Raw genomic sequence first — 21,022 nt, forward strand, 5'->3', positions numbered from 1 at the left:
ATAATAATGAGGTCATAGGGTCAAATGTAAACAATTTCAGAATTGAATCATACTTGGGTGAAGATGTTGGTAGATAGCGGGTACATGAAATTGTATGTTAAATGTGATATTATGCACATTTATTAGGGGCAGGGCTTGAGTTGATTTTTTCTAAAAATAGCTTGTGAACATGGTAAGTTAACATATTTAGTAGGTAGGTCCAGTCAGTGAAAGTAGCCTACCTTGCTGATCAATTTAATCAACAATGAAAAAAGCTTTGGATTATAATCTCAATTGGCAAGGAATCACAATAAGCCCACTGGCTTTCTGGTTTCAACATGACGCAAAGTATTCATTAGCTGATCTTTGCGTTTAATGCTATTTATATAGACCTAATTTATAGTGTAAATATGCCTCAGAATGCACCATCTAATATCTACATCTAATAGCCAATTCTGGGAAAGGATATCCAAGCCTCCTACATATCCCAGGGCAGTACACCCTCATTTATGAAATCCTAGGTTCACCCAAAATCGCAGGTGCAGTCCACTACCTAAATCATACAGGGAAACTTTTAACTTATTTTGTAGCACAAATCTGGTGTCTAGAACTACTTGTATTGATCAAATTTATACCAGAATGTATCCAACTCTGTAGTTTGTGTTTGGGCAGCCACATATTTGAGCAGCCACATATGCATGTGAGAGAAGCCTAAACGGCTCATTACTTACACTTCATCTTGCGTGGCTATCCATTTTCAGCTTATTTTGAATTTTTCAAAATTTCAATGACCATTCTAGATGGGAAAACCATGGATTTCTCCTTGATGGAAAAACCTCCCAGATGCTAGGTTTCATTGCTTCTACTGCCACCACCTTTGTTCACTCGACCATAGTCATGGTTTGTTTTTTCAAATATTTAAAGTTTTCGCCTCTAATTTAAAAGTCAAGTAAAAATGCAACTAAATGACACAAAATGACAGCCAGACAAACTTTTAAATGGTGTACTTCGCATTATATATATATCAATTTCTTTTCCTCAAATGAACAAATATGTTTAAAGCATGCAGAGGATTGCCTTAACTGCTATTTGTTACACTGCAATATAAAATCAGATAGTGTTAACTGCAGAGCACTTTATCATTCTTGAAGTGACATAGAGACAATGATCCACATGTCCTAAGATCATGCAAGTTTTCTGATATGCTAAAGTGTAAGATATGACAAAATAAAACATTAAGTGAGTAAGATTCATTTCTTCTCTAAGAGAGTATACATATTGTTCCTAACTTTGAAGTATTATTTGCAGTTTCATAAGCCTAAGAGAGGTTCAAATTTTGGTGTCATTGATTGGGCGATATTTTTGTTCTCAGATTCAGATAACAGGAATCAGATCATTTTATACATCGTTATAGATCGTTATATACATAGACTGGCCAAAACAATGATAAGAGAGAATAATGTAGAGCTTAGCAAGCTGGAACAGGAATCATAATCATCCAAGAAAGTACCCTGTGTTAAATGTAGTGCAAGGGGGAGGAACATGAGACTGCTTTGAAGAGGACACACTGAATGTGACATCCAAGCCATATTGAATATAACATTACCTAAAACTAGAGGTTACCATATTTCTTGTCTCTTTATCTTGCACATTGCAGATTCCATAACATCTTGTAGAACATACAAGGTGTATATGTATGTATATATATATATATATATATATATACGTGAATATATATATATATATATCTATTTATCTATACAGATATATGTCTATATACATATATATATACATATATATATATATATAATTGAAAACATAATAAGAATGAAAATCCAGAACAGTGAAAAAACTTCCAGCCTCCACCGTGATTCGAACCCGGCCGCCCGCTTTGTACGCAGACACCCTAACCAACTAGGCTATGGACGCTGATTGTATGTCCACAGGTTCGAAACCGGTAAGGAAGGTCGTAATTTCACTGTAGGCGTTTGACACCTGTATCGAACAATATTAGTTCTGTTTTTGGTGACATATTTTGCCTTACTCAAGAGATCAAACATGACACTAACCAACTCGAAAATCATTTGGGATTCCTAAAGACGGATCTCGAAAGAGATACTTTGAACAGACTTTATTTTGATGAAATGGAGGTAAAGGACAAAGGCAAATGAATATAATTGAAAACCTAATGAGAAGGAAAATCCAGAACAGTGAAAAAACTTCCAGCCTCCACCGGGATTCGAACCCAGCCGCCTGCTTTGTACGCAGACACCCTAACCAACTAGGCTATGGACGCTGATTGTATGTCCAGAGGATTGAAACCGATAAGGAAGGTCGTAATTTCAATGTAGGCGTTTGACACCTGTATCGAACAATACTAGTTCTGTTTTTGGTGACATATTTTGCCTTACTCAAGAGATCAAACATGACACTAATCAACTCGAAAATCATTTGGGATTCCTAATGCCGGATCTCGAAAGAGATACTTTGAACAGACTTTATATTAATGAAATGGAGGTAAAGGACAAAGGCAAATGAATATATGTAATTGAAAACGTAATGAGAAGGAAAATCCAGAACAGTGAAAAAACTTCCAGCCTCCACCGGGATTCGAACCCGGGCCTCCCGCTTTGTACGCGGACACCCTAACCAACTAGGCTATGGACGCTGATTGTACTGTATGTCCAGAGGTTCGAAACCGGTAAGGAAGGTCGTAATTTCACTGTAGGCGTTTGACACCATATCGAACAATACTAGTTCTGTTTGTGATGACATATTTTGCCTTACTCAAGAAATCAAACATGATGCTAACCAACTCGAAAATCATTTGGGATTCCTATATATATTCCACATTTCACAAAACATGCTAGTTTAACAATAAAAGAGTTAAGGTGAGCAGACAACCCAGTATGTCTTTGCAAGATGTGGAAGCAAGACATTCAAACTTGTTTCGTTCTCAACATGTCTCATGCTATGTCATGTTTGAAAGGTTCTGTTCAGTCTGACTGGACTACAAAGTTTCCATCTCAACAAATTTAAACTGAACTGAGTCTAACTTTAAAATTAACTGAAATTATAAACCAAATTTCTATCTTGAAAGGAAGTGTAACTTTACAATCAAGTGAAAAGGGGAGGATTGCTATTGAAATTGAAAAGTTTTGGCAAGGCTAGCAAAACAAAAAGGCAAAAATCATGACTGGTTATTCACCCATTGACCATACGTGCTCTTGGTGTGGTTGAACTTTGTATACTTCATAGAGAGACACAATAAGTTTGACAATGGGTGTAAGTAATGCTGTTGCAACAGGAACCAAGTAGTAGATGAAGTAATATGTAAAGTCTTGGACCTTGACAACTCCTAATATTGATAGTACCCCTTGTGATCTTGGTGGCAGGCAGCGTGTTACCCAATATTGAAGAATGGATTCATACTTGGTTAAATCTAACTCAGAGTAGACAAGTTCTTCCTGTGAAAACAACATAAAGTGACAACAGTGAAATAATAGTGACACAAACTCTATAAAAGTCTTAAACATCAAATATCTACAGTATTTGCACACAGAATTTTGCAAGCAAGTATGCTTCATTGTGAGAAATTAAAATACTACAAATATAAATGCTAATGCTACATAGTTACTGTATGTAAAGATGATCTGACACTAGAGTTACTAAGAATTTGAACATGCTATTGACTTTGCTCACCAAGTAATTATTCAGTATGTGGATATTTCTCCTGATGAGGTGTTCCATCGTCTGAGCTTGGATTAAGAGGTACAGCATCAGGACAGTCCATGTCATCAAAATAACAAGCAAGGAAACCCTGCAGTCAAGAATGAAAAAATATAAACATAAAATAAATTGATAGTCCATGTCATCAAAGTAACAAGCAAGGAAATCCTGCAGTCAAGAATAAAAAACATCACTGTTAAAGAATTTAACAGTCCATGCCATCAAAGTAACAAGCAAGGAAACACTACAATCAATTATTAAAAACATCAATATAAAAGAATTTAATAGTCCATGTCATCAAAGTAACAAGCAAGGAAATCCTGCAGTCAAGAATAAAAAACATCACTGTTAAAGAATTTAATAGTCCATGCCATCAAAGTAACAAGCAAGGAAACACTACAATCAATTATTAAAAACATCAATATAAAAGAATTTAATAGTCCATGTCATCAAACTAACAAGCAAGGAAATCCTGCAGTCAAGAATAAAAAACATCACTGTTAAAGAATTTAATAGTCCATGCCACCAAAGTAACAGGGAAGAAAACCCTGCAGTCAAGAATTAAAAACATCAATATAAAAGAATTTAATAGTCCATGCCATCAAAGTAACAAGCAAGGAAACACTACAATCAATTATTAAAAACATCAATATAAAGAATATATAATATATATATAATATCCTGCAGTCAAGAATTAAAAACATCAATATAAAAGAATTTAATAGTCCATGCCACCAAAGTAACAAGCAAGGAAACCCTGCAGTCAAGAATTAGAAACATCATTGTTAAAGAATTTAATAGTCCATGCCATCAAAGTAACAAGAAAGGACCCTGCAGTCAAGAATTAAGAAGAGCCCAATGGGCACTATAGTTCCTTGCTAGTTGGAATATTATAGTGTTGTACGTCATCACCCAATATCATATTTCTGCTGACATGTACTCTCCTGCTTACATCAGAGATCTTCTTGCTGCTTACACCCCGGGACGCTCGCTCCGTTCAGCATCGCAAGCACTCCTTGTGGTCCCAAAAACCGTCTCAACCAAGAACTATGGAGATCGCGCTTTTTCGGTCGCTGCACCGAAACTTTGGAACGACATACCATGCGACATAAAGACTGCCAAATCTCTCGCCATATTTAAGAAAATTTTAAAAATCTTTTTAGTTTCTCTACATGATTTTGTCACTTTTATATACTCATGGTTTTATCTAGACTGTTACTTTTGTATAACTCTATTTTATGTGCTTATCCTTTGTGTTTTTTTTTTTATAGGTTTTGGTCTGTTTTATAGCCTTCTCGTGTTTTAAGATTTTTGTGTTCGTATTTTTCATACTGTTTAATTTTCGTTTTTGTGTTTTCTAGACTTTTTATTCCTTTTGATTTCTCTGTCTTTTTGTTTCTATTTGCTTTAGGTTTTGTAAAGCGCCTAGAGGCCTTTTGGTATTTGGCGCTATATTAAGAACTTATTTATTATTATTATTATTATTATATAGCTTGGGATACTCACAAGTTGATGAAACTGAACAGTTTGGACATGCCACAGTAGAAAAGGTGTGCAGTTTGCTTAAAGATGCAGGTGTTACTTATGACAGTCTTTGATCAAAAGTGTTGCTCAAGATAGTGAAGTCATAAGTTTAAACGTTTATCACATCACAAAGTCATCAGTTTAAACGTTTATTGAAGCCAAGTCATCCAAAAGAATAAGGAGGTCACTACAGAAACAAATCAGAACCATGGACAAGTTTCTTCATTACTGGTAATCATGCGTATTACAAGCGAGCAGACAGCAATGAATAGAAAGGACAAGGGGTTGTTATTGGCCAGGATTGAGTTTTTGTGTTCGTTATGCCTGTCTAAAGTTAATACTAAGTCCCCTGAAATAAAGATGTCAGTCACTGATGTGGATATTGACAGTCTCCACAATTCCAAAAACCATTAGTGACCAGAATAAGAGAAGCATTGAGAGAGAATTGGACCTTAAATCGGATCATATTGATGTTCCCCACAGTGTGATCCAGCCGTACCCAGTGTGACCAATTTTGATGGAAATGACAGTGATGCTGGTTGTATCTTCTGGACAACTCTACGTAAACTGGACAGCTAATAAAATACACTGGGATTGATGGAAAGCCCACTAATTAAAAATATTTCAAGGGCAGAGAATGCCAGTGAAAACCCACAGCATTGGTTCAATGTTGAACTTGAATCTGTTGCTGGGGTGCAGAGTTCTATTGACTTAATTAGCATGTAAGCCGGAAATTCTTGGAAATCACAGAGAACAGAGTCATGAAGAAAATGCACTTCCTGCTTGAACACTCTCAATTCGATCAAGCAAAGAGGAGCTACAAAAGTGGAAAGGGTTCTCCATGTACAACAAAATTCAAGACATAGGACAAGATGTATTACTAACTGATGGGTGTGTTCCGTTAAAGAGTCCCCAATAGGACACATTCCAAAAACTTGACTAGTTGCCAGAAGCTTTGAAGATTCTGAGAAAGATTGCATCAAGAAAGATCCTCCAAGCTGTTCTAAAGAGTCATTGTGACTATTCCTTGTAATTGCTGATCAAAAGTGGTTTCAGAAACATCAATTTACAGTGAAAAGTTAGCAATGTATAGTGGTAGATGTACAGTAAGGGAAGCTTCAATTGCTTTGATTCAGGTAGACACACCATTTTTGTCAGGTGAGATGAAAGCCTTAGTAATGGTAAATCCATTATATGATTTAAATGTTGGTTAGTTAGTGGAGCTGGTAATCCAGTGTCCTAATCCAAATTGGAATGCAAACCCCAGTTCTAAACAAATTTTGGAATTGACACTACTTGCAAAGTAAAAATGAATGGGTTTGCTGTGGAAACAAGGGGACCAAAAGCGAAAAAAGAAAACCAACTAAGCCTCTGAAAGTTCCGGAAGGCACAGAAGTTGCATCAAAAGATGAAGTTTTGGCTGCACAGAGTGCAGATGAATCTTTATCCAAGATCTGGAACTTAGCTGAAAAAGGGGACAAGCGTATTTCTATAAATGGCAATGGGATCAAATTAGTTAAAATTGATGGAATGCTGTATCAAGTCCTAAGATGGGAAGAGGCCACAAGTAGACAATTAGCTGTGCCTACACAATTTAAAGACACTGTACTGAAATTGGCTCATGACTCTCCAATGTCTGGATAGGCACATAGAAGACAAAGAAGAATCGCATCATGACAACATTTTACTTGCGCCGTATTGATGGTGATGTGATACGTTATTGTATTACTTGTGAGTTATGTTATACATTGTCGAGCCGATTAAAGGTTCAGATAATTTTGGGGCAGATTACATGAGTAGATGCCCAGAGCAAAAGGTTGCATATGGGGAGGATCGGGAACAATCCTCTTGTGCGGGGCAGTGTTTCACAGAGCCCCTTTAAATTTAGGGGTAATTGTCCTCTTCTTGGATTAAAAGTTTGTAAATTCATCCTTTTATTCCATTATTAGGTTTTCTAATTGTCATAAAGTCACTACTGGTTCAGCAGTTAAGCTCTTGACTTTTTCCACAAATTTATACTTTTAAGGGTTTGTCCATTGTGTTGTGGGAGACAGCGACGTAGCCAGGAATTTGAAAGGGGGGGAGCACTTTTTGCAATTGATATGGATTTTCAAAGTTGTAGGCACGACTATCTGAGCGGAGCGCCACCATCAGTTGGCGCGGAGCGTAAAAGAAAATTTTGGTTTTACAAACCCCCCAGATTGCCGGAAACGGCCCTTCCCAAGTGTTCATTCTGGTTCCCTGGCCTCTTGCTAACTTGAGACACCTCATTCAGTATCACTTTTAAACCCCAAAAACAAACGAGTTAAAATAGTACGTAATTCAATACCACATAATGTATTTAAAATTAGCAAGGTACATGTACAGAGTAGTCTTACTTTTCAACTTCTGATACTTGTAAATACAAAGATAGGCCAGAAATGTATATATTTGATACAACTATAGCCAGTAATTGTCTTTGATACAACTGTAGCTAGTAAATGTTTAAGTTAGCCTTATAAGAGAAGTCTAGAGCTATCCGACGATTGCCATCTGATGCAAATTTCTCAACTGTTTTCTCAACTGAAATGTTAACGGGTTCTTAACTAGATGTTAAAAAACTGACAAGATCGGATTCTAGACTTTTTCGTCGGGTAGAGTGTTGAATGAAACGGCACGCAATAGAAATGACAGCCTAGATGACAGAAGAATAGGTCACCTAATTTAGCCATATTCTTGCTACGTTCATTTCAATGGTTTTTCCTGTCTATATAGACTCTTAAACTCGTCCAGCAAGCTTATCGATTTGAATTATGGGTGTTTTTAAAAAAAAAGATAACTTGGCCCAAAAAAGTGTAGGCCCGGGCCTACAGTGCTACATACTGGCTACGGCCCTGATCATATGATATGATATTATCAGCAGATTTTTTTTCCTGTTTGAATTCTTTCACATGTTCTTTTACATATATATCAGAAGACAAACACAGTGCTCTATTTCAATTTTTCCAGTAATATGATTCTTGTTTGTTGTCCAATGTCTGGACTTTAATACATTTGACGAACTTAACTGATGGACAATATAAACTTTCATATTTTTTAATATAGCCAGATATGCAGTGGCTTAAAAACAAATATCGTTATCGCAGTGTAATAATTATTTATAGGAAGTGCGTATCACATACGATTGCTAGCTTAGCCTCATAACATGCTGTTCGTGCAACAACTTAAGACGAATCATAGAAAGGATGAGAACGAACGTTGTCGACGTTGTTGTGCATAACGGTTCGTGACATTCCATAGAGTGCGGTTAGGTAGGCAATATGTATCTTATTACGCAGTGGCCAACTGTAGGCTTCTAATAGGCTATAGGCTAAATTTAGCTTATTGCATATGCCAAACTAAGTAAGTAGTTGAATCAGTAGGCGTGAATGTTACTACGATTATAATTGAGTTAACGGAGCTGACGAGTATTCAAGATCAAAAGAGCACTGACAAAATACCATGCTAAAAAAACGACAGTTTATTAAAAAAAAAATCGACACTGAAAGGGGGGAGCGGTCGCTCCCCCCTTGGCTACTGTGTCCCTGGTGGGAGAGGAAATTTTAATTTTTTGCATTTTTCTCTCAAATCCCAGTGGGTAAATGGTACTTGGATCTAGTGGTTTAGCTTTTATCAGGAATGTAGTGAGCTTGTTTCCAGTATTATGTTATTCAATTTCTGGTTTAGTTGCACTTCATCTCTCTGAGAGAGAGGATGTTTGTGGGGGCACCTGAAGGTTACTTTGACCAAAGGACCTAATGGTACAAAACCAGGTGTTACGAAGAGTTTGAGTCTGTAAGTAAAATTTCTAATCTATTTGATTGAATTAAGCCCTTCCTTTACGGGGAGTAGGTGAAAAATTCAATATTATAAATGGATTTATGAAAAGGTTAACAAAAAGATGAGTGAAAGGAAAGTGATTATTTTGAAGATTCAAATCAGGCTGAGGATATTGTTTACTTACATGTATGTTACAAAAAGTTTGTGTTGAGGTTCAATGTTAATGTTTTGATGTGCTAATGAACAAAGATTATGATAGTTTTCTATCTTCTTTCAGGGATTTTATTAGATGTTTATGACGTCGAGAGTAAAGATAGGAGTGGCCTATGTGTGTGTCGGCTTGTGGCCAATTATCGATGTGACATTCTGATGTGTACTCAACCACCACCTCTGTACATATTGTAAATAGAATCACAATACACTACAACACTTGAGAAACTCTGTCTTGTCGTCTTTTCCAGCATTCATGCTTTATCTAACAGTAACTGATGTAACTAAGAATCTGGGAACCCCAGGGTTACATACCAGTGCCCTGTGACAAGAATATTAAAATGCTTAACACAAATAAATGTTTTGAACTGAAATTGGAGTTAACCGGGATATACATTGTTCATCTTAAGTGATGTGGCACAGTTAAATTGAATAGCATAAAAACCTGAGATCTTACCATTGTTTAATCCGTTGTGGGGTGAGTCTGTTTTTAGAAAACACATTCTCATAAACATAATAGAGAAGGATGCACATGCCAGAGCAATAGAGAAATATAGCAAGTGGATATGATGGTGGGCACGACTCCCAAGAAACTTCAACAGATTTAGTAACTTGCTTCTGTAAGTAATTAGATAGAAAAAGGATATCAAGTGAATTTGCAGCTTGCCGATTTTCTTCAACCTGATACTTCATGAATCATAAATTTTATTACACTGATTGTTTGGAGTGAATTGGCAGATTTACCAAGTTGAACTTATCTCTCAACCTAGTTAATATGCATAGTTTGAACCAGCATGATTTTAAGTGACATAATTTTAATATTCTGATTGGAAAAAAAACTTGTTTTGAAATCTTTAGCTGATCTGATGAAATCCAGTATCAAACTGTCTGTCACTGCAGGTTTCAGGTTTCTTGTAAAATTGATACTGATCATTTAACAAACTCAAATTCAGTTGTTACTATGTAATGATGTCATAGTTACTGTCCCTTTGAAGTAATTAACAATGTTTCACCAGGATTTGACACATATATTTATACAGAAAGAAAACTCTACAGTTTACCTGTAAGTCACATCAAATGAAAGACCAACTTGTGTGAAGTACTGTAGAATATATTTAGGAGACCATCACCATACTGGTGGCTATCGAGCAAATACAATATAAAGTACCAACAAAGGTCCTTCAACTTTAACAAAGCAATAAGTCCACAAAGAAAAGCACATAGTCTGGTAGCCACATTTAACCTTATCAAACATCAGAAATCTATGTTGACTACTGCAAGAGCTGTTGGTTGGGGCCTGTACTTTGGCAGCAAATTGTAAGACTCACCTTCATTGCTTTATGACCGTAAGGAATTCAACACTCTAAAATAGAAAGATATGTTTTGAACAAATAGAACCTTATAAGTGAGCTTTGAGGCAATGTTTTTGGACAAGCTTTCCCTTCTTTTTTTTCAAAGAAAGAAAATTGCATCCAGAGACTGCAAGCAATACAGAGGCTTAGGCTACTCCTATGTGGTGCACACTATATATATTTTATTAATGTATCTGCCATGCCAGTTAAATGATAAATTTGTATTGGTCCACTCCAAGGTGTATATATGTGCAGATGTATACTTTGAGATGTAACAATTTCAAGGTTAGTTTTACAGTAATGGCACATACTGTAGCTTCTACAATATACCCTTAATGACCTTAAGTGCACAAGTTGGGATATAACTTTAAACAAACAACATGGTATTTGCATGTTGAAATACAGAACTCTAAGAGGATATACAGTAGATGTCTACAAAGAAATTCCTTAGTAACAGCCATGTTACAACTGAACCTACAATTTATATTTTACCAATAGTTGCGTGTAGTCCCCATGCCATCTTAACAGACTTTCCACAAACAAAGTTTGGTCACTAGTGATCAGAGGATGCTGAGAAGAAAAACTTCCAATCTGCCGGATGAAGTGGTTAAGGTCTCTTAGTACTGCTCCTGGAGGATGTAAATGAATACTTGTTAGATGAAGAGAGGTAATTTGTGATGTTCATAAATAAAGTGCTATAAAGGCATCCCCAAACCAGTAATTTACGACTCTTCCACATCAATAAATGCACTCTAAGCTACACTGCTTCAACCCCTATTGCCCCTCCCTCCTCCCCCAGAAGTCATTGTGCTTACAAGAAGATGATATAAAGTTTATAATAAAAACAAAACTTCTCTCTTGGCATCAAATAGAACATGGTGTCATAAGTGAAAGAAATCATTTTTTCTGGCCATCAGGCCACACTAAAAGTCAATCGCATGATCAAACCAAAGAATCTGATGTTCGAATGTTCTTCACACACTTCCTGTTGCAATAACTTGCACAATGTGACATTAGCAACACTTACAGTAGGCTATCAAGGGTGGAATGCTATATCTGCACACTGTATACAGTAGTACACTGGAAAAGTAACAATTAGGCTGTGGATAAGTCAAGTACAAAGCATTTTTGTCAGTGATTTACTATAACAGTAACTTAAGAATATTGCTTATTAGTCATTCTCATTATGGATAGCATCAGAGCTCCGCCTGAAATGGATTTTGAAGGTCCAAAACTCCAAATGCATGATGTGAGAAATAAAGTACAAAAAATGAAATGAAAATACTAAGATTGATACATGAAGAGCATATGGAAGTGGAAAAGAGTAACTAAGAGCTACAGTAGAGACTCTATTTTCAGGCCAGGAATGGCAAAATATATTGACCTGATAATCCAAACATGTAATGTATGTCAATGATTGAGAATTTTAAACGCAAAAGAGGCATGAAGTGTCCCAATTACCACCAAACCATGAGAAAAGGGTATAAAGTCCATGTTTGCCAGGCACAGGATTCCAAGCTTAGCTGTTAGGAATCACAATAAGCCACAAATGACATCCCTTGTGTTTACTCAGTTTTCTAAGGAATGGGGTGGTTCTCATGTAACCACATCACTCACAGGCAAACGGTCTGACAGAGAAATCAGGACAAGACTCTTAGCCAAGACCAAAACTGATGGCAAAGATACCTGGGTATCAATACAGAAATACCAAGATTCACAATGTTGGTTCACCGTACAACTGCAGATGAACGGACAAGCGATCACTAAGGATCACAACTACATAGCCCAAGACCATCGAACCTGCAGTGGTCAACCAAGGTTTAGCAAGCAAACAGAAGCTGTACCATGACAAGGATCAAAACAGCTCACACAGCTACTGCAAAATGCTGAGAATGTCAGAATTAAGGTTTGAGGGGGGGGGTTGGGGGTGGCACCCGTCTGGCTTACTGTACAGAGGAAGCTCCAACACTACACTCAAATCTTATAGAGCGAGAGTTGTGGAATGGAGTTACAACTAAACAGAAAACACATAATGCACACACACCCAAAAGTAACAAAGGTTAGCATAGCCAAACAGAACACTAGTAACCCACTGAAACAGGTCGAGAGAGAAATCCGTGGAGTTGCAGATCTCATCTCCTCCATGGCTGAGTGATTGTTGGGTTACTTCTGAATGCATCTGGTTGTCATCTTTGTTCATAGGCTGGAATCTAATATTTTAATGGATAAGTTCAGTTTAAAGTTTAGTAGAAAATGATATTACCAAACAATCACTGTTGCTTCATGTAAGGCATCAAATTGGTACAATTTCACCTCTGACCTACATTGTCCTCTCAAAGTAACCCTCAGTATCCCAAAAGGAATGTTCTAATACAGGGCTCATTTTGAAGAAAACTTTAAGGTTGTCCGCAGGACAACCTTGCCTTTTGACACGCAGACAATGGCTAATTTTTGGGTTTCTTAGCAAATTAGCTCTGACCTTTGAAGTCATCAATCATGTAGGCACGAGTTTGTGCGGTCAGACACTTACCTACCAAGTTAGAACTTGCTTAGGCTTAAGGTGTAGGAGGAGTTTGTGACACTTTTTTTTGCACAATTTAGGACAAATTGACCTTTGACCTCAATTGACCTTTCACCCGACCCTCAATACACCAAACTCTGTCCTATTTCAAAATTTGTCTCATCATTCTCTACATACAGTATCTTGTGGTTTAATGACTTTTCCTACATGTTGACAAGGATAAATGGCTAAAACCCCATTATTAGCTTTGTGACCTTTGAAGTCATCAACCATGTAGACACCTGTTTGCATGGTCGAGCACCTACCAACGAAGCTTGAACTTGATCAGACTTACAGTGTAGGAGGATTTCGCGACACACATATTTACTCGCTCACACATTCACCGGCACACACTCACTTCCTCACGTTTCTGATGTGGAGTGAAGTACAATATCTCATCTTCCTATACATTACATGTACGGAGATGAGATAACAATTTCATCTACACCATAACAGCAAACAAAGCCAATATCTAGTCATTCTAGTGGCATGCAAGTGTAGGAAGTTCTTCAAGTGTTTTCCATCATTATTTAAACATTGTTTAAATTGACTTTTCATAAGTTAACCATAACCTTTTGAACACTAACAAGTTTGTGACTATTGATCTCACATTGCTTGCTGATGTTCATAGTTTTCTGTTTTGGTTAAATATAGTAACTCATTATCAGTGTTTTTTTGTCATTTTCTTTAAATGACTAACCTGTTGATTCTGTGTCTCTACAGGGATTTTTCTTCTATGTGGTGGGGGTTACAAAAGTAACATTAAGGTTAGTAAGTAGCATTAAGGTTAATGGATAAGTTGAATGAGTAGTAAACAAATTATTTTTACTTTTAATGCCAGTTAAACACCATATTGTTTAATTTAATGAAATTCATCTTACCATGAAGAAAAGAAAATGCACCAAGGGTGAGCACAAACAGAGTTACAACATTTGCAACTAGTGACCAGAGGTCAGATGGAGTTAATCTCATATTGTCCATTCCAGGCCACAGACTGATTCCACCACCAACACATTTCTCTGCATTTGATTTTGCTTTCTGATGTTTCCGCATCAATATCTGCTGTGTTTGATATGTACGACCTACAGTATCAAGAGATTAGAAACATGGTAAATTCAGATTATCAGACCATATACCCTACTGTGTCTCATATATACTGCCTACCAACAGATTGAAAACATGTGTGAGTATATATTACCAGACCATATGCACATTCTACCAACAAATTAGAAACAGTGTATTGCAGTACCATATTATCTACAGTAGTAGCTTGTAGAGGCTGACAACGCTCGACACAGTAAGTTTATTGGCGAAACCTGACACTATCACTTTCGGAATTAATATCTTTACTTATCGTAACCACTAAACGTTTTTTCTTTTTCTAGTTAGTAATTTCTTGATAGTCATCATGCATGATTTTTTGTTGCAAAGAGAATAAATACTTAGTTAAACATCAGTTACATCCATGGATAAATTCAACACTTGGACTATATCCTTGAAAAACTTGTTTGCACTGTAAATGTAAATAGCTCTATTTCTCCTTCTTCTCACCCAATCCAAGTGTTTATGTAATAGGTATGCCTATTCTCTTCCACATCCTGTGCTCATGTTCCTCTTTATAATTAGTAGTTAGAGACAGTGGCAACAGTACTGTCTTTGTTCTGCCAAAGTTAACATCAAAGCCCTGATTGGTTCTGAGTGTTGCTCTTGGTAGCTAGGGTGTGTATAGGCCAATGCGAGGAGTTGAGAGGGTCATATATTGTTACCCTGTGGTTTAGGTGCTCCCCCCAAGATGTTTTAGGAGAGAGTGGCAGTTTGGTTGTCAGCCAGTCAACAGGGCATGTTTGTATTTTAGTCACTCTTGACATAATGTAGTCTGTACACTACAGTATACGTATATAAAATAGTAATAAGTTGTCTACAGTATCTTGTGCTTTAAGAATATATCTACATAAATATAACTTTTCCTGGAGGAATTAATTGTATATAATTGATAGTAATTGTATATAATTGATTGTATATAATTGATAGTATACAGATGTGTACTGCTTAGCTAAATTAGCCAATTAAAAAGTAAGCCTTTGTGATTAAATCTTTATAGGTTTGACAAGCATTTTGAGACAGTAAATTTGCCAATACTTGTGGCCATTCATATCTTGTTTGTACTTCAAATTATTCTACCTTATACATCTTACCTGGGGTTTGCTTAAGCTTCTGTAACACTGGGCTCACATCAGATTCCACAAGTTGGCTTTTATGAAGGAATTTGTCTGATTTAGGAAGAAAAGGAAATGGCTTTCCAGGTGTTACTGTTACCCTTCTTCTACCATTCGCAACTGGAGAAATGTTTTCTTTCTTGCTTAAATTAGAATCCAACTCTCTGAATGGCTCTCCAGGGGAATTTCTAGTATGCACCATTTTCAACATGCAAATCTGAAAGAAATTGTGCAAAGAAAGCAAACAGCATTATGTAACGGAAAAGATCAAAGACTTCATATACAAAGCCAACACTAAAACAAGAGGGCGCTTTCACTATACCAAACTGTGGAGCAATTTTACTTATCATCTGGGTTATCTACCATGCATATACTGTATGATCTCATTTGAAGGAAAAGTTCTCAAGACTCAAGATAAAGTAATTTTGATATATTGACCATTTAGACTTCTGCTGACCCCAAATGAACATTTGAACTCCTCCCAAAATAACAGTGATTTCTGTATTTACTACGAGAGAGACATGCCACATATATGAGCTTTAGATGTGATGTAACCTATCTTGGGATAACATGTTTACAAGGTTTGTGATGATAAGACTTTACAGAGTGTGACCTTTGACTCTACCATAAAAAATAAGGTTCTTGTACTCATTATAGAGAAGACACATGCTAAATATAGAGCCAATAAAGTTTCCTATCTGGAGGTTTCCACAATTTGACTGCTGGTGACCCCAAAGGATCTTTGAACTCTCCACAAAAAATAGGCTTCTTATACTCAATGTGGTATTCAAATATGGCACCAAATATGAGATTGGTCCAAGCTTCCCCCCTTCTTGAGATGTCGTGTTTACAAGCAATTTGTCACACACGATCACTCATCCGCCTGCATGACTACAAAGGTTACGATTATCATCGAACCAAAATGGATTCATGAGTGGGATTGCTGAGGTCAAAAAATCATATGCGACCTTTATTGAACTCTTCAACAAATGAGCTGTATATCCAGTACACAAAGGTGACTATATTGAGAGTGCTCTAACCAATTTGACGTTGCATTTCTGATAAAACTATCCAGAGCCAATATGAGAAATCTTTAATGTGACCAAGCAGTTTTCTAACCCTTGCTAGATTGTCTCCTGTGTATCACAATATGGGTACAATAAATTTGTTTTTGTGAATTTCCAAAATATCTTCTAATGACACCAAATGACCTTGAAAATGCCCAGGACAACTCATTAAACTCTACACTTTCACCAAATTTGACCCCATAATGATAATGCTAAAGATGAACGAATAAGATTATTTAAAGCTCTTCTGCCCCTTGATGTCAATAACAGACTTGTCATTCTGGCAAACAATTCCTCAAATTCTAAGATAACTAGTGTCTTCATACAAGTGCCACTCAAATATGTTACTTATGTAACAAATATGTATCAGCAATTCACAATTATACATACAAATTAACTTGAGTTTATCTTATAACTTAAAAGGTTTAGCTAGACATAGCAGCTTATATCACCAAATTTCTTTGATACACCCCCTAAAATCTTCACTGGCCTATCACCGTAGTACACACTAGCTGAACCAATGGTTACTTAAAGCAATTGCCCTGAAGCCCTTATATTAACATCCTTGCTGTAGATATTCCTACTACAGTAGGGTGAAAAAATTTGCTGAATTTCCTCTAAACTAGGTGCTGATTTATTCCAGAACAATTTAAGTAAAGTTTGCACTTGGTCTCAGGGAGTGGCAAATGCTTTTCAATATGAGTAATGCAAGACAGATGCATGATGTGCAAGTAAACCCAATTCTTTTAGTCTTGATGATAAGAATCTCCAGGATGCTTTCCTAGAAAGGGATATATTTATGTACCACACCACGCAAACTTCTAGCCAGTGTTGTGGTGCGGCTGCGAAAAAAAAGCAATGGAGTTCTTAACCTTAGTATGATTAGGAGAAATTTTACACATTTAAAAGATATTGTTGTTAGATTGTATTTAGCTGCCTCATCTTGAACGTACAGTACTATTCGGGCTTGGAATCCAGTCAGTCCCAAATGCGCGAGTTAATGAGCTCAGAGAGCAGACTTTTTCTAGTAGCCCCGCCCCCCAAATTTGGTCAGACGTATGAAATTTTTCGAAACTGCTTGAGGCATACCCCTCTGGTTTAAATGTGTGAATAATGCAAAAGAAGGCGTTGGTAGCCACCATGACACGGTAAGTTGAATCTCACATGGCTTCAAAACTTGCCATTAAATTTGCTGTGAACTTGACATCGTTACAGGAGAAAAATGTACATTTTTGGTAAAATTGGCTAAATAAGCTATGCCCTATTTAGTGATACCAAATTTGCAATTAGTAATGCACTAGTCTTGTCAACAATCAACGTATTTAATGATGTACATTACTTAAGTTCGTGGAAAACACCCATACTGTACATGTGTCAAACTATATGGTGTACACACCTCATACTAGTCATTAATTATTACTATAGCCCTGAAATATAGGAGCAATAAATGCTCATTTTCTTTCAACACATTATGCAAGTTCCGAAGATGAAGTGTAGCCTAGGAAAATTTACCTCACACTAACCACAGCAAAATATCACCCTTTTTCCATGGTAAACTATGGTACAAAACTACAATTGATACCACAATTTGACTGGGGTATTTTGGTCTTATGGATGCAGTTTAATTACCAGTTTTACCATAGTACCATACTGCAATTTTACCATGGTTTTTATCACATTTTTTTCTATTTCATGTTCACCATGGTTTTATCTCAAATTTACCCTAATGTGTACTATGGGATTAGCATAGTTAGTAGTTACCCTAATTAACCACAAGTTTACTCTATAGCTGTACCAAAGTTTTACCCTTATTGTACCAGGGTTTTATCCTGACTATACCAGCTTTACCCTAAATTGGTTGTATCCCAATTGTACAACAGTTTTCCCTACTTGTTTTAATTATTAATCAGTACACCACATATGACCTTCAATTTCACCCATTGGTGGATTGTACAGTATCATAATTGGGCTAGTTGAAACGTACAACAAAGCAACTCATACTGTATGTCATGATGTTGTATGTATGTTTATTATGGCATACTATTTTATATGCTCCAGATTTGGTCTATATGCTGCAGACAAAACATGCATGACGACAATTTTGATATAAAGGTTAAACAGTTTTACAGTACCCTGGTATGTACAGTTTTTGTAAAGTAAAATAAGTATGTACCATAAACTTTTACTCTATATACAGTAGGGCTACTGTGGTAAATTTACCATGTTTTACCCCAATTTAACCATAGTTTACCAAGTGCTGTAAATACATATTGCAGCAGGAAACACCTGATACCTTGAATTTTTCTACCATATGTATGGAGTAAATGTAGGATCACTTGAGGTACAAACACTGGACACTGATGACGGGTCTGCCCTCCCTCAACGGATATGGAGAAAGTCCGGGAACAGGGGAGAGACCTGGCAGAGGGGGTTGGTTACTATCGATGCAACAACGAATACCATTCAGGTCAGTATATTAACCCACCTCCCCCTCCCTCTCCCCTAAAACATTAAAGCAATAGTTTGATTCGATATTTGCATTGAGGAAGATGGAGGTTATTAATGGTGTGAGGTTTGAGTTCACTTTGAAAATGCTGGGAGCATAGATATTTTTTCTATCTTAAAGTATGATATATTATTGTATTCATGTACTTTATAACTGTTCAACTAAACTTTCTTGCAATTCTGTCCTACTACTTTACCTCTTAAAGTGTTTTCATAGTGTTTAAAAGCTGTTTTGTTGTCTTGTTACTATTTTCTAACAGTTTTACATCTCAAAGTTTTATGTATTATGAACAAGAAATAAAGAGTCCCCCCAAAAAATGTGTTTTCATTTAAAAAAAAGAAAATTCTCTGATCAAAAGTTACTCAAAGCTGACCGAGCATCGTGGTGTCAGAGTGGCAACCAGTCTTTTCAGTGTGCAAACTAGGGCTTTGTCTGGGCATTTTTAAGCCAAAATGCCCCCTCTGGTGTCATGTTTAATTACCTGAACCTATCACCTAAATGTTTCCACAAAACTATTTATGCTTGAAAATATACCCAGTGAAAAGGCCCCCCATCTCGTTACCATCACGGCTTCATAGGCTGATTACTAGCAACCCCATGTACAATTTCAGGAGGGTGAATTTGAAGGGTCACTGGCAGGGCTTGCACTCTTTGCAGTGGCAATTGTCCATCTTCATGACAGTCTCAAAATAAATGATAGCTTGGGATAAATGCAAACCTGTGATGAGTGTGACTGAGTAGTACAACTGTAGAAGTAGCGATTGTTACGATATGGCATTGCTTGCATGTATTGTAAATGTGTGGATCAGTGTTTCCGCTAAGCCGCTATTTTGACGCAATGGCTTGCCGATTTGATGAACTGGCGTTCTGAGAGAGAGAAAAAAAAGAGGGTTTCATTTTCTCCTGAATTTTATACAGTGTGAATAAAATAAAAAACTTTTCAAAAGGCATGGTGTTCAGAACTTCAACTTGAAGTGAAGAAATTATTACTGTAATTTATCGTCAGAAATGTTACATTACAGGGGGTAGCTATCATTAACTTTACCGTCCGTAGCTATGTTTGTCTATACAGTCACGCAGCAATGAAATGTTCTTTTCATATCATTTACAATATCTCCATACAGACTATATCACATGTCATAATAACCATGAAAAAAAGACAACTGAAATCCCATTCCATGGCAACCATTCTCGATGCTAACCTATTAATATTATCCAATTGTATTTTTTCCAAATTATAACAACCAGGGTACCAGGGAGGCTTGACCCAACTCTGGTAGGCCTAGTGGCAAAACGACAAGTGTTGGCCTACTGTTAACCTACTGTAGTTTAAGGGCAAGATTGAGCCAAGATAAGTTTTAACATAGCCTATATATAGCTCAGGCCCACCCACCTAAGCTGGGCTCAGGAATAAAGACCTAGGGCCTAGGCTGACGAGTAACGGGGCAGCGGCCTAGGAAAGTAGGATAAAGACTGTACCTGTCCTTTCCATTTAATCGTAACGCCTCATTAGGAGAGGATAACACTAGTAACAGTAACCACAATGACTTAAATTAAACGTTTGTAAGGACTAGGCTTACCAAAGACCTCACATACAGTAACTATTAGCCCACCTCGGTCTTTAGCGTTAGGCGCATGACGTGCTTGCCTGTTCTGGGTTTAGTCAATGGTTGCATAACGTTAACCATCGGCGTCATTAACCTGGATATTTTAAATTGATGAACGTTACAATACAACTTACAGTACACCACACATGTGCAGTGACGATGTTACTACCAAGAACCACTCAGTTGATGTTTAGGCCTACTCGACTCACTGCAAAAGTTCTGAAATAGTCTCAGTAGAAGTCCGTATCCTTTAGCTTTACTTTGAACGTGATGTTGTCAACACGTCCGTAACATTTCAGAATCCCCAAAACAACTAACAAACTTAGCCAATGACGTCACCAAAGATTCTTGACTTCATTTGAATGAAAGACTGTTGCTACTAGGCCTAGTCTTTGATTTGAATACACCCGCGAAACAGTTCTGTCTCCGGAAGCCCTATTTGAGCGTTACGCTATTTATGCTATACTTATAAAG

The 21,022-nt window shown here is 36.8% G+C and overlaps 1 protein-coding gene across 9 annotated transcripts; it reads right to left on the reverse strand.

The window, feature by feature from the left end:
* Positions 1-971: 971 nt before the first annotated feature.
* On the reverse strand, positions 972-20,983 carry LOC139978975 (uncharacterized). 9 transcript variants are annotated; one of them, XM_071989601.1, is made up of 8 exons: positions 20,758-20,983; positions 19,660-19,808; positions 15,348-15,585; positions 14,034-14,234; positions 11,085-11,221; positions 9,698-9,858; positions 3,682-3,799; positions 972-3,446 (listed from the first exon to the last, which is right to left on the reverse strand). In XM_071989601.1, exons 2-8 carry the CDS (start codon positions 19,726-19,728, stop codon positions 3,180-3,182), a joined length of 1,191 nt encoding a protein of 396 aa, XP_071845702.1. In that variant the 5' UTR covers positions 19,729-19,808; positions 20,758-20,983; the 3' UTR covers positions 972-3,179. The 9 variants fall into 9 exon arrangements, with proteins under 9 accessions (XP_071845702.1, XP_071845700.1, XP_071845701.1 ...); XM_071989599.1 differs by having other exon boundaries at positions 20,683-20,983; XM_071989600.1 differs by lacking the exon at positions 20,758-20,983 and adding an exon at positions 20,522-20,676.
* Between the last annotated feature and the right edge of the window lie 39 nt (positions 20,984-21,022).

The sequence above is a fragment of the Apostichopus japonicus genome, chromosome 13 (genome assembly GCF_037975245.1).
Source record: "Apostichopus japonicus isolate 1M-3 chromosome 13, ASM3797524v1, whole genome shotgun sequence".
Classification (NCBI taxonomy): domain Eukaryota; kingdom Metazoa; phylum Echinodermata; class Holothuroidea; order Aspidochirotida; family Stichopodidae; genus Apostichopus; species Apostichopus japonicus.